The 14,943-nt window shown below is 44.6% G+C and overlaps 1 protein-coding gene across 1 annotated transcript in view; it reads left to right on the forward strand.

Moving 5' to 3' along the window:
• Positions 1–14,943, forward strand: part of PSMB7 (proteasome 20S subunit beta 7) — a 59,998-nt gene that overhangs the window by 42,860 nt on the left and 2,195 nt on the right. The window contains exon 7 of the mRNA XM_036261611.1: positions 13,805–13,956. Within this exon, the coding sequence (XP_036117504.1) occupies positions 13,805–13,956 (152 nt within the window). The remainder of the gene's footprint in view (positions 1–13,804; positions 13,957–14,943) is intronic.

The following is a 14,943-nucleotide window of genomic DNA, read 5'->3' on the forward strand; positions in this document are numbered from 1 at the left end:
AACATGGTTTATTATACTTGTGTGGTGTGCGGTATCAGAAAAGGGGAGGTGGTGGGCATGTGGGTGTGCGGAGCAGCCAAGCATCACACATTTGCTAATATTCACTGAAGTGCGATTAAGAATTTAGGAAAGTTTCTTCTTTTTAAAAAATCAAATAGCTCTGTGGAAATATTAAGTTTAAAATGGCATTTGGGCTAAATATTTAAATGTGATACATATGTACATGTAAATGAACATAAAATAAAAATGGTAAACTTACACAGAATTTCTAAATGACAAATGGGACTGCTACCCATAAGAGTAGGGGAACTTGAAGGCTAGAACTATATGTATTTCAGTGAGTTAATTGTCAGTTTTCCTGGGTTGGAAAGTTTTCATGGGCTGCTATACTGTTTTTACCTTCTGATCTAAAACATATGGTAATTTAAAAATGCCCCTATAATTTGCACCAGCAGAGAAATTTTATTTCTAGCCAAAAAAAAGCTTCACAGTTTTCATATATCTGTATCAACCCAAGGGGGGAAAAGTCAGCAAATTTTATGTATCGGAAGATCTGAATAAATGGAACTGCCAATATTTGAAGGGCTTGGCAATTCTTAAGAGGCATGAGACTAAAGTTGGCTTAGATGATATATTTCAAAGCCATTACTACTATTATGACAGTTATTTTTTTGCTTCACAGCCTATATCAAGTCTAGGTTTTGCTAGCTGAAGTAAAAACAGTTCCAAAAATAGCCAAATGATTACAGTAAGAACTGATACACCCTGGATACCCTCTGCTATTATGAAGGTTTTTTAAAAAGGTGCTTTCTCAAAAATGTCTGAGACATAAAATTTGACAAAGGCAGAAGGGCAATGAGCATAAAAACCAGAAATTTCTTGGTATCTACACCACCAGAAGAACATCTTTATATCCCCATTGAAGTGGCCATTAGGGTCTTTGTAAACTGGGTGGTGGTCATTTTGAGATGTGAAGAGTGCCCTGTGTTCCATTCATCTGGGCTTTAGTGATCTCCAGCCAGGGGCCGAGCTCTGGTTACATGGCCCTTTTTTTTTTTTTTTTTTTTTTTAAATTTTTATTTATTTATTTTTTTGTTACAGATATTTTACCTTTTTACCCCATTGGCACCCCCCACCCCACCCTCCCTCTACCCTGTCCCCGGCTTAGTTGTCCATGTCCATGGTCATGCATACATGCATATAAGTTCTGTGGTTTATCCCTTCCCACCCCCCCACCCCCCATCCCCTCTTCTGAGGGATGTCAGTCTGTGCCCCACTTCCATGTGTCTGGGTCTACTGTATTCCTCAGACTGTTATGTTCATTATATTCCGTATATAAGTGAGATCATGTGGTATTTGTCCTTCTCTGCTTGGCTTCTTTCACTTAGGATAATACTTTCCAGGTCCCTCCATGTCGTCTCAAAGGATAAGAGATCTTTCTTTCTTACCGCTGCATAGTATTCCATTGTGTATATGTACCACAGCTTTTTGATCCATTCGTCTACTGGTGGACACTTGGGCTGTTTCCAGATCTTAGCTATTGTAAATAGTGCTGCTATGAACATGGGGGTACATATATTCTTCCTGCTTGGTGTTTCAGGCTTCCTAGGGTATATTCCCAGCAGTGGGATCACTGGGTCAAATGGAAGTTCAATATTTAATTTTTTGAGGTAGCACCATATTGTTTTCCATAGCGGCTGCACCAGTCTGCATTCCCACCAGCAGTGTATTAGAGTCCCCTTTTCTCCACACCCTCGCCAACACTTGTTTGATGATTTGTTGATGGCGGCCATTCTGACAGGTGTGAGGTGATACCTCATTGTTGTTTTATGGCCCTTTTCTTAGAGACATTCACAACCTAGAGTGGTGGACAGGCCCACAGACAACTATGGAAATGATGGTGTGAAAAGTGTGAGAGAACGGCAGATGTAAAGGGGTGTAGAGGGAACAAGAAGAGGAGTTGGTGGAATCTGTCTGGGGGGACTGTGAGGTGGCCTCAAAGAGCATGTGACTCATAACTTGAAATCTTTCTGTCTTGGATTTAAGGAAGGGATTGGGCAGGGAGGCGAAGGGAAGGCGAGGAGACATTCTAGACAAGCACAGAGGTGTGGAGCTCCTGCTGCTCTAACTTTCTCTCCGTTGTGTAATCCTGGAAGTTTGGACAGCTGAACATACTTGGAAATAGGAAAACGAAACTCCAGACAGTGTCTGAAGTTGTCTAGGTGGTCATTTCCCGAGTCGGTGTGGCCTTTTAATTAGCATCCGCTCTACAGTGTGGGATAAGGCCGAGCTTAGCATCCCTGTCCCTGCATGTGAATATTTAGTTTAGAAAAGCTGCCACGTTCCATTAGAGATGGTTGTGTTTTGGCAGTGGGTGCAGGAGCTGTGTACACTTTTCAGATGTCCTTTGAGATTTACGTTGCAGTGTAATTGGGAGATGCTGGTACTTAGTGTGTTGTGCATGGCAGAATGTGAGATTACCTGCTGTAATGAGACCCCAGCAGCATACCGAGGGAAGGTAAAGTTTTAACCTTAACAGATAATGTTACTTGTGGATTTCTGTGAGGTAATTTATACCACTCTCCCTAACCCTGAATGGTGTAGAAACAAAAATAATAATAATAAAGGTATGAAGTTGTGTTAAATAGATATTTAAAATTCCACCAAGTAGTACAGTTTTGAAAATATATTTGCAGTGAACGTTGTATCTGTAGAATGCAGTCACACTGTCGTCGTTGGCATTTTGTCATAATGCTGGAATACGGTTTTTCTAAAATTGGAACTTCGGTGATGTCAGAATATTAAAAAGATTTAAGGACTCATTAGCTTTGATTCGAATACATTGGTTTCTCCTAACTCAGATCAGTTGAGTCGGGTGTGGAGCGGCGTGGAGAAGGGCTCGATGGAAAGTGCCTGGGCTTTGGAGAGGGCTGGGTTTGAAGGGTGATTTTTGCCTCTTGTGCAACCGCTTGTAGCCCCAGTTTATAAAATATAAAACTCACTGGTAAATGGGCTTACGTCTGTACTTGAAGAGCTTGTTCGGAGGACCACGTTTATAAATTGCAGCCTGGCCTAACAGAAGTTCGTGCTCTCTTCTCTGGCTGCGTCTAGCCGTAAAATGTTAAAATTAAAGTGCACTTGGCTTTTCTTAGTTAAGATTTATGTCAACAAATGGCCTGATAGGAAAATTAAGTTAAATGGTATCTTTTTAATTGATATACAGGGAGGTTAAAGAACAACTTGACTTATCTGTTTGCTGAGAGGTTTTATACATATATTTTAGGGAAATGTAAACATTTGAATGTAGGACTGATACAGTGAATTTGGTTAGGTGTTTGCTTTGGGATTTGGTTAGAGAAATTCATCAGGATAGTCTTCATTTTGCCAAATGTGACAAGCCAGATGAATAATGGAAAGATAGAGTAGCGTTATTTAAGCTATATATTAGCAACTTTGAAGAATTTTAGAGGTAAACTATTTTAAAAAGATAAACCCATGTGTGACTTATCAGTTACTTCTCAGGACTAGACGAGCATCATTACTATTTTTGGAAATTAATTGTTTGGAGGTTCTGTTGTCTTGAATGAATAAAACATGGGCTCTGGGGTCAGACAGAACTGTGTTGTAACTTGGACCTTCCAGTTGTGGGCCAAGAATGACTGACGTTTGAGTTTAGTCATTCTCCCTCGCTGAGCCTTGGTTTCCTGGATTTGTAAAATAGGTAGAAGGGTAGTGCCTACCTTAAAAGGTTGTTTGGAAGAGTGAGTAAAAGAATGTACTTGGCACAGTCCTACACACAGTAAATACTGATTTTTTCCTGCCTTCTAGAATATTATTTCTAGTGAAATATAAGTGGAAATGTGCTACTTAGTACACTTATTGATACGGCAGTAAATTCTGTGGAAGATGCACAGGTGAACACAGTGTTTTATGGCATCATTTTGAATTTCATTTGCAGTATAACAGCTACTTTTATAATTGATTTGCTTTGAATTGGGAGTTGAAAAATGAAGAATTTAGTTATTTTTAGTTGCCCCTTGCATTGGCAGTTCTGAAAGAGTCAGGCATCCATCGCGTGCTGCCTGCGTGCCAGGCACTGCTCGCAGTCTCTCCTGTGCATGGAGTACTTGGTTTAATCCTGGTGCCAGGTGGCTTTAGGCCTCTTGGCAAATGAGGAAATTGGGACTTCAAAATGTTGAGTGACTTTACCACCATGATCACATAGCCCATAAATAACAGGACTAGATTCATACCTGATCTCCTGGGTCTTCATGCTCTTGAATTCTTTGCCTCTCATCTCCCCCACCCACCTCCATCTCCATGGTCAATATAATGACTGTATCTGCCAGCCCCAGAAGTTAACTTATGCCCCTTTGGAAGCCTCCCCTATTCACCCCAAGAACTTTAATAGAGTGTGTCTGAAGGCTGCATGTGCCAGGGTTCCCAGGAAAAAGTTATCACCAGTGGCCTCATGGAGAAGTATCTGAGTTAGTAGCTCCTCAGGACTGGGGAGGAGCTACTGTTTTACTTGGGCCTGTCTACTTCCACTTCCTCATAACTTCACTTTGCACGTGGCCAAATCCTCTTGTGATTCTCCCTTCAAGCTCCTTTTTTTACATTCTTTGGTTCTTGCCGCCATAGTTAACTAATCCCTTGTGTTCTTTCTGCCACACTCCGGAGGCCAGACAGGCATATTTTGAAAGCCCCTGCCACCAATGAAATGGCATTTATAGGTTGTTTCCAGCCTAAGTATTCCCCCCCCCCAAAACCTCAATATACTGAAACTGGCTCTGCTATTATCTTGTCCCTTTTTGGTGACACCCTTTAGAGTGCCTACCGCAGAAGCTTACCAATGTCTAGAATATATAATTAAGTTAATCATTGTCTCCCATCAACCCACCAAAAAAGTAGCTGCCAAGAAGTTACAGAAGGCCTTTCTGTGAAGGCTGAGTTTGGGTTTTGGTCAGTGCTCATGACAGGTGTTGGAAGTCCAGGCGACACCCTGTACATGCTGTCTGTGCACTCCCCCTGCCGGCCCACCACCACCTCTCGTCATCACCTGCTCTCCTGTCTCCGGTATTTGGCTTCTTCTCTCCCACTACTTGCAAGTTGCAATTTCAAACAACACAAATAAAACTATATCATTTGCCAGCCTAAGATGTTCATGTCTTCCCACTGGCTAGAGTGGAGGGCTGACTCTCTGTGTGGCCCGTGGGGGTTTCTGGTGTTCAGCCACACTGAACTACCTACCTGACCACACCTTTCTCCTTCCCATTTTCTTGGCTTTACACCTCACTTCTGCCCTGTAGATTGGCTACCATTTACTTGTACGTCAGGTCTTCATCACCTGCACTCCATGGGACCTCTGTACACCTGTAGTTCCATTGTCAGACTGCCTCTTAGTAACTACCCTATTGTAGTGAGCTTATCTGTGTGTCCTCTCTGGACTTTACACTCTTTGTGAGCAGGGTCTATGTCTGTTTAGACCTTATCCCCAGTGTCCTGGGCACAGTGTCTGTGGAGAGTATTTTTATCAAGTCACGAGTAAAGGCTCGCTGAACTAAGCTGACCTGTACATTTTTTTTTTTATCCTCACCCGAAGACATTTTTCCATTTTTTGTTCAGACAGAGTGGGAGGGAGAGGAAGAGAGAGAGAGAAACATTGACGTGAAAGGGATGCATCGAGTGGCTGCCACCCGCACGGCCAACCAGGGCCGGGGACAAACTGCAACCAAGGTACGTGCCCTTAGCGGGAACCGAACCCGGGTCTCTCTGGACCACAGGCCAATGCTCTACTGCTGAGCCAAACCGGCCAGGGCTGATCTGTACATTTCTTTCAGGGGTTTTGCATCATTAGAAATTGACTTCATATGTGGCCATCTTTGAGCTTCCTAGAACACGAGTGCTCTGCACTTCCTTGGATCTCCTTCCAGCCCTTCCTGATGCTCATAAGGCTGCAGAAGCAGGACCGTGCAGCAGTGTGGTCCCATCGCAGCCCTCCTTCCCTGTACTTTGTAGGGGTGTGTCCTCCAGCCTCTGGAGTGGGTAGGCTCAGTGTGACGTGGCTCTTCTTTTCTCTTTATTGTGTGACCAAGGAACAAATTCACTTCATTTCCCCCCTCTGTTTCCAGGTGATAGCATCTCCAGGAACATATTGGCAGGGTTATCCCACTGACCACATTGTTTTATGGAGAGAGAGAGAGAAATATTATTAAGATCTTATTACTACCTGGAGCAGCTTGGTTTTTGTTTGGAGGATTGTTGAACATATTTCTCTCTTTCCTTAAACCCAGTCTTGTTATTTTCTCTGATTATATTTAATTCAGTGCAGCCTTGCAAATATATATTTGTGTACACATATGCTGTGAATGCTGATTTCTTCTCCTTGTGGAAAGCAATATGTTCCCATCTCTCTTGGTCCTTTTCCCTCTGGAAGCTTAGGTATTTTTCCTTCTATTTGCTATTTTAGAATCCAGCAGAACCTCTGGTCCACCACCGATTTTCCTGTAGTGGGATAGAAGACATAGGTTTGGTGATGCCAGGCACCAAGTTGGCATGGATCCCCAATCCCCACTCACCGCAGCCTCGTGCCTTTAGGTTCAACAGCCAGCTTTCTAGAGCCTCGGTTTCCTGTGCTGTGCAGGCAGTGACTGTGAGGATGAAATAAGTACCATAAGTATTTGGCTCAGACCCAGTGTGCTCATGTCAGTTCTTGTGCATTCTTGCCGCTTTCCTTCTACCCTAGAACTTACTAACAGTTCTGTTTTTAAAATCTCTGTTTCAGGGACATTCCTGTGCCTTTATTCCTCCCAACAACCCTTGGACAGAAGCATTATCCCCATTCTTCCAGTGGCAGCCTGTGGCTCAGAGAGAGTTAAATGCTGTGTTCATTAGTGACCCGGCTCTCCTGGGCTCTCCTTCTGTGGTGCTCCGTGACGGCCTTTTGTGGCCCATTGCGCTTGTGCTGCCTCAGGCATCTCTCCTAGCCCTGAGTTGTGATCGGTCAGCCTTCTGCGTTGTTCAGTGATCTGGGACAGGCCAAGTTGGCAGTGACTTGGTTGGCAGTTCCTTGAACATGAACACCCCTCCCCATCCCTGCTGAAAACTCCTTAGATCACCTCTTCACTCACGGCAGATTTACCCTCATTATTTGCATCACCCAGATCGTAGGTGCCATAAAAAGCTACCGAGGAAAGAAATGACAGCACCATCTAGACCTTACAGACACTGTCACTAATTCTCTCCCCACTTTGGGCACACCCAGCAGCGGCTGCACCTCGATTACACCTGACAGTTCCCAGGTGTTCATACAAGTAGGCTGTGTTTACCCAAACAGCTCAAGCAAAAATGAAACTCAGACACCTTTGCTTTTGTTGCACAGCCCTATCTAAAAAAATTAAATTAACCCTTCCCACTGTAAAAGATGTGGCTACACATGGGCCACATTCAGGTCTCACACAGTGCAGGAAGCTCACTGCTTTGGGGGCTGTTTTAAACGCTGTTTGAGCTCTTTAAATTTTATCCAGCCTTCAGCCATGAATGACTCCTTTAGGCCGCATCAGTGGCATAGTCAGAACCTCAGCACGTCTTCAGGCCACTACTGATCGCTGTGTTTAAACCTCTCCTCTGGAGTGTCTGTCTTTGAATGCTCTGGTTCCCTGGTTCCCAGCTGGGACTGGTACAGTTTTGGAATTACCCCATTTTTGGTACTATTCTGTCTCATAGTTAATTTCATCTTTTAGTTTGGCAAAGCCTTAAATACCTTTGAAATTGATGTTTTATTTTTATTTATTTAAAAATATGTTCTATTGATTTTTTTTTTAGAGAGAGAGAGAGAAACATCTGTGTGAGAGCTCGGCTGCCTCCTGCACACCCCCCACTGGGGACCGAGCTTGTAACCCGGGCATGTGCCCTGACCAGGAATCGAACCAGGACCTCTCAGTCCATAGGACAGCGCTTCATCTATGCAGCCACACTGGCCAGGCTGAAGTTGATGTTTTATTTTTTCACATGTTGACATCCACACCAAGCACTATGCTAGCTGCCTGGGACAGAGATGGAGACGGTGTGGTTTTAGTCCCCTTTTAGAGACCCAACTCTCGTTGCACCAAGACTTTTATCTGCTCTGCCTCATATCGTCAGAGCAGTAGCAGTTTGTGCTGTTTCAGATCAGAGTGACAAAAGATAGCGCGGATAGGTTTCCAAGATGAATTTGGACTGCTTCATTTCTGTTTGAGTGAAATCTTTAGTTTTCAGTAAAGGAGCAAACTTATGAAATAAATTTCCTCAGATATAATAGCAAGTAGGAACATTGATGCAAGTTGTGTAGGAGGTTAGCTATGATGCCACCCACCTACCTCAAGCAAAGGTAGGAGAGCCACTGTCCTGATTCCTGGTGTGATGGGACAGAAGGCAGAGGGACCCCTCTACAGTGCCCTGAGAAACAGGAGCACAGGAGAACTGTCTTCTTCATGACAAAGGCGGAATGTTTCTTCCTTGTCAACCCCTTAATGTCAGTGCCTCAGTTACATAAATGAAATACATTTTCCAGCATATAACCAACTTTATTTTTTTAAGAATTAAAAATATTTTAAATACAGGTTGATTGTTTTAAATGACTTACAATATACAAGTATTTTTCACATTCCAAAGCTGTATGTAAAATAGTACGTTAGGTTTTCAGTCAGATGCATATTTCATATTTTGCCTGTCTCCAGTGTAAGTAAGGCACTATTCAGAATGCATAACTGAACAGTTGGATGTAGAAGGTTTATTTAAAGAGTATTAATTTGATGCTGAGCTGTCCAGGGTGCCTATTGGCTAGGGCACCTACACTGTACAATGGTGACATTCCCAATCTAAAAATCACTTAAGTGAGAAGAGAAATTCGATTGTAGCTGTAGACAAGAATAATGTGGAAAAGTTTTTGTGGTACTATTTTGGACCTGCACCATAGCGGAGGCCGTGGTAATCTATCAGTTTGTGAGGGTCTACAAAATGCAACTCTCTAGATAACAGGTTTAAAGTAAAGATTTAATACAGTCTCCATCTCCTATGATGTTGCAGTGACAGTTTAAAACTCATTCTCTAAATCTCAGCAGACTTTATAGCTAGCAGTGGGCCAATATAAAGTTTAATAGCATTACAACACATAAATCATCTTTTAAAGATGCTGCTAGTAGCTCCAATATTAAATGCAGACAATCGTCTGTGTTATAAATAATTTATCAAACACCATTTCAGATTAGCCTTCCATGCTGAGTTATTTATTTTAGCCTTTTCTGTACGATTCCTAAGGCACTTTTTGAAAGATCCATTACTGGTCAGTTTAATGAACTTGGGGGTCTGTTTTGTCCCCTCAAGCACTCGGGTACAGCTGTGGTGACCATTACATGGCCGACGTGGACCTCTTTGTGCCTTTTACAAGTGCTGCCCATTTGTCATGTAGCGGTAAATGGAGCTGCACATTGGAGTCCAGGGACACATTGTGCGATGCAGTGATGGAGACAAACAGATAGCTCTATAAAGTGCTGCTTGTCACAGCTGACTTGTAGTACAGTCCATCACTCTTATTGTAATCTCATTTAAGAAGCAGGGGTGGCCCGTGGGACTGATATTCCCAGTTAGTTTTGGTCTTTGTAGCCATAAAGCAGGAAGTGCTCCTTTTATATTCTCTGAACTTTTAGGGAGTGTGCTTTTTGCTTGGATTAATTATTACAGGAACTTCTCTGTGGCACTGGGTGAAGATTTGTTAGCACGTTTGTTTGGCTAGGCTTTAGTGTAGGCAGTCACTGCTTAGAGGTAAACTGTCTCTAGGAGCTCTCTGGCTTGCTTTATTAAATAATTATCATTTATTAGGCACCAGCTACATGCCAGAAACTATAGTAGATGCTTGTCATACTTTACTTCAAATTCTTGCAGCAGTTTGTGATGATTCCTAATTTATCATCGCTGTATTACAGAGAGGAGAGTGAACTCAGAGAGGTGAAGTGACTTGCTCAGGGTTGCACAGCAGTAAGTAGGAAACGGGATTCAAATCCAGTTTGTCTGCCTCCACATCTGCCAGATTACCTTGACCCTGGGTCCCCCAACTAACTTTCGACCATCAGGGTCATGGTGATCTTTTGGTTGAGTATCTAAAAATAAAAAGAAACTACCATTGGCCCAAAGGGCTATTTTTCTGGTAGTCAGAATGAATCCTCCTGGTCCATCTACATACTAATCCAAGCTCCTCTGTGACTAGTAACGTAAATGTGAGCACCTGACCAGGGGAGGATGCCGACCTGGCAGTGGGAGGGCATCGCACCTGGGCCTGACCAGCTGGGGTTGCGGGCATTGCAGGGTCCTTATCAGAGCCCTCTGCAGCAGCTGTCCCCAGGCAGCTGGTGCTCAGAACTCGGGTCACTCTGCATCTTCCCAAAGGGAGGTGTAATTTCCCTATGAAGAATGGATCCCAAAGGAGGAAACAATGCTTCCTGCATTTTTTGTGGACCAGATGAAAATGTGGTGTTTTCCCTACCTCTTGCTTTTAGTTTGTGGTTTTTTTTTGATAGTTTTCCTAAATATTTAAAAACAAGAGTTGTTTAATTGTGAAATTCTACTATAAAGAAAACACAGTATGAATATGCCCAGTAGCATATTTGCATATGTGTCTAGAATTCTGGGGATGGAAATACTGTGGTGAAAGAAAGTACTCGACATGGGAAGCAGTTCCTGGGACATGATGGCATAATGGTGTCTGTAAATATTTGTTGAAGACATTCACTGTGTAAGTAATGGGTAGACAATAGAGCCTTGTTTGTGTTTCGAGAGGGCTTTGATGGAAGTGGGGCTATATGAAATAAGACTTTGGATCTTAATTGGTCTTTGTCATATTACATTGTAGAAATGTTTATTTAGGTGGTAGTCTGTGGGACGTTTGTGAAACACAATGCTCCCACCCATGGAAATGACCATCAGAGGAACTGTTAGTTGGCTCAAAGAGAAATTGGCAACCGCTATCCTTTTCATCTTGCCTGAGTTCTGAAGATCCCTGGTCATGGGGGAGTGACATACCCTTAATCAGGGAACTGCTGTCCACTGTCCCCGACTTGCCAAGGAACCCCCAGCTCACCGCTGAGACAGGTCACTTGTGAGCGGTGTGGTGCTGTGGCATGAAGGAAGGACCTCTTTACCATTTACCAGCAGTGTGACCTCGGGTGAGGCTTTGACTCTCTCTGTCTCTCAGCCATGGTCTCTGACAGTACTAACATCAGAAGATGGTTGGGGGCAGGGGTAAAAATGATGATTGTCAAAGTGCCTAACTCAGTACTTGGCACATTATAGTAGGTGCTCAATAAAATGTAAGATTCATAACATCTTTGAGTCCTGTGTATATGAGGAGAGTAGGACTGGGGGGAAAGTAAGGGACTTGTGAGATTTTTTTTCCTTAAGGAATTGTCTTCCCTAGAATTGGTGGGGAGGAACGGAATTTAAAAGGTATAATTCCAATTTTTAAAAGCCTTTATTTTACACTTAAATAGCAGTACACATGGTAATTTTATGAATAAAGCTATATTTCAAATGTGCCCATTTTAAAATTTTATAAGTTTATCTACCAACAGTATTTGTAAAATAGAGGAAGGCTTATCTATAATCAGCACTGTCAGCATTCTGGTATCTGTGTGTCCAGACTAATTGATTGACATTAGGTATGCATGCCTAATAGGTATATTTCAGTTTCCTCTAAGTCAGCCACATCCCCATCCCCAAACAGAAATAATTTTAAACTGCAGTCCTAAGTGCTGCCAGCGGAACTGTGACATCCAGTAGGTCTGTTGGCTGGCTCAGGGCACCACCAGCAGTGATGAGAAAACGGTGATGACAAAGCAAAGGAAATAATAAAGCAGCAGAGAAGCGAAGGAAGTAGAGATGGTAGGTCAGGAGCAGGGGAATAAACAGGATGCCCTCCAGCACACTCGGGCACACACGCCCAGGGTGGTTTGATGAGAGAAGTTGGGATGAGGTTGCATTTGAGTTCGTGGTGGCCTTTACTGTCATACCGTATGGCAGCACCGTAGCAGCCAGCTCCTTCTCTGAGATGCTGTCTTTGTTACCACCTTCACTGGTTTCTGGTATGGCTTTGGCCTCATAGACTGTTGGGAGTCCCTGGAGAGAATTCTTGATTAGGGGATCCTGTTTGAATAAATTCTTACAGACTGTAGATTTACAAGAGAAAAACCGACTTTGTTGGCTCCATATAGGTGCCAGTCAGAAAGTGAGTAAACCTGGTGGAATAAAGATCCGAATAACCCCCAGCCCTTGCTGCTGGGTCCTGAGGATCCCACTGCTAGAGAGCCATCGCCATCCTTCTCTGAGTCTGCAGAGGGCGCTCCCGACACTGGAACCCCACTTCCTGCTTAGGGCAGGCAGAGGAGCAGGAGTCCTGAGTGGCCTTTCGGCTCTTCTCACAACCTGAAGGCAGAGAATCTCCCCTTGAGGGTCTCAGGCTGGAGCTTGGGGTGGGGTATCATACTTCTCCAGGATGTTACTCGGATGGGATCTTTAGTTTAGTTTGTGTGTGTACGGACTCATGCCCTGGTGGGTTGGGAAGGGGCTGCAGCACAAGTTTTAGAGCGCCTCGTTTCTGTCGTTTCATAAGGAACTTGAACTTGTGTTCCCCAGGTCCCACCTCGCTTTCTCCGCTGCCCACCTTCTGTTTCACTGCCCTGTGTTTGAATGCCTGGTGTGTGGCCTGTCCTTCAGGCCTCTCTGAAGCTTTGCTGACCCAGCCAGTGTTGCTACCACTCCTTCTCGGTTATCCACTAACCCTTACCACTCTGCATTGTACTTCCTTGGGTCTGTACTTCCATTGGACTCCAAGTCCCTACAGGGCAGGGACTTGGGGCCTTCATCCATTTCTGCAGTCCTAACTCCTACCACAGGACCCGGCATGTTGTAGGCCTTCTTGGATAAGAAATGAATCTACTTTTTACCGGTAACTGTTGAGGACTTAACCTTGCTTCTTTTTTGAAAAGCTTTTATTCATTTTTTTAAAGAGAGAGAGAGAAACATTGATCGGCTGCCTCCTGCATGCCCCTGACTGGGGATGGGGCCCGCAGCCCGGGCATGTACCCTGGAATAAAACTGGCACCTCTCAGACCATGGGGCAGTGCGCAGTCCACTGAGCTACACCGGCCAGGCCAGACTTGTTTCTTAAAGGAGAAGTAGAAGGAAGAGTCATTCAAAGAAATGAATCATTAGTGGGGGATAGAGTCTCTTGGGCAAGAGATCCCATACTTGATTGCCACCATTTCCCAGAACTCTTGTTGTGTTTGCTGTTATTTTTTCCCTGTGATAATGACTTTCTTCATTGTATTACCAGAAAATCTGGGGTTAGCAAACTACAGCCTTTGGGCCAAATCCGGTCTACTGCCTGTTTTGTTAATAAAGTTTTATTAGCACATAGCCACACACATTTACTTACATATTGTCTATGGCTGTTTTGTGCTATCATGGCTGAGTTGAGTAGCTGTGACAGACACTGTATATATACAAAGCCTAAAAATGCTTACTACTTGGCTCTCTTTATTATAAGAAAACTTTACTGACCCTGGTAACTTGCCCTCTGTCAGCCTGTAGTCCTCAGTTACGTGGAGATCGTCTGACCTGAAGCAGTGTGTTCAAGAGGGGTAGTAAAGGGCTTGAAGGCCTGGGTTCCACTGACCAAATGAGAAGCCTTTGGCAAACCATTGAGGTGCTTCGAGACCTGTTCTTCATGATTGTGTGCCCTGCTGGCCATCATTGTTGCCGTTCTCGTTCTCAGGAGGAAGAAGCCAAGAAGCTGGTGAGTGAGGCCATTGCAGCTGGTATCTTCAATGACTTGGGGTCTGGAAGTAACATTGACCTTTGTGTCATCAGCAAGAGCAAGCTGGATTTCCTCCGCCCATTCTCGGTACCCAACAAGAAGGGGACCAGGTGAGTGAAGGAACTGCCGTTCTTCCGTGGCCGCCCTTGACCTCTCTGTGGCATCTGGACAGTTTTCTCAGCTCTTCCCCATGTTAAGTAAATCCAGTGTCCCCATACCAGCCTCATACAACAGACTTTGAGTCATTATTTGCTTTATCATTCTGGGCTGCTGTCAGGTATAGAAAAGTGATTTAATTTGTAAATGTTGATGGGAGAGGTGGAGTGTGGCCCATGAGAGAGTCCTAGGTGGGGGTTTGGGGCAGAGGTTTGAATGACCTGCTGTCCTTCTCTAGTCTCTTAAAGAACCCCCTCAATTCTGTATGAAATTCAGGGCAACCAGCCAGCCAGTAGCTTTTCTCAGAGTGGTACAAGAGTCTAAGTGGTTATAAACCACTGGTTGAGAGTCTCTGAAAGCTGACCTTGGGAGCTAATGGGTGCTTCTGACTCTCGATGGAGCGGTGCCAGTTAGCCCGTGGCTTGTGCGGAGCTGTCACTGTGTCTCTGATGCGGCCCAGGCTCAGAGTGGGGCACAGGTTGGTTGCTGAACAGGACTGCATGGTTTCAGCCCTGGTGGCTGGTGTGTGCAGATGAGCCGCTCTTGCGCAGCCCCACGTGGTTGTACAGCTGCTTGACCATCCTGTGGCTCCTGACCTCCTCCTGGAGCCCGAGCAGCTCAAGGTGCGTGTGGCTCCCCGGGCTCTGCCTCCAGCTGCATACATCTGAGAGGAGCCAGCACGTCACCTTGCAGAGCGCTTGCTTCCCTCCCGCGGCTCCGCGCGGGACCCGAGTGGGAGTGGTGCACAAGGCAAGGATGGCTGGGGCACGGAGAGCTGGCGGAAGCTCGGTGTTCTTCATGAGCCCTGGGTAAGGGTTGGGGTGTGCCATGGTGACGGGGCAAGTCAAGTCTCCCTGTCTTTGAAAGGATGGGGCTAGCCAGTTGCTCTCTAACGACCCCATGGGGTTCCTGGGGTCTTTAGCAGAAGGGAAGCAACCTTT

The sequence above is a fragment of the Molossus molossus genome, unplaced genomic scaffold (assembly GCF_014108415.1).
Source record: "Molossus molossus isolate mMolMol1 unplaced genomic scaffold, mMolMol1.p scaffold_m16_p_14, whole genome shotgun sequence".
In the NCBI taxonomy this organism is placed as follows: domain Eukaryota; kingdom Metazoa; phylum Chordata; class Mammalia; order Chiroptera; family Molossidae; genus Molossus; species Molossus molossus.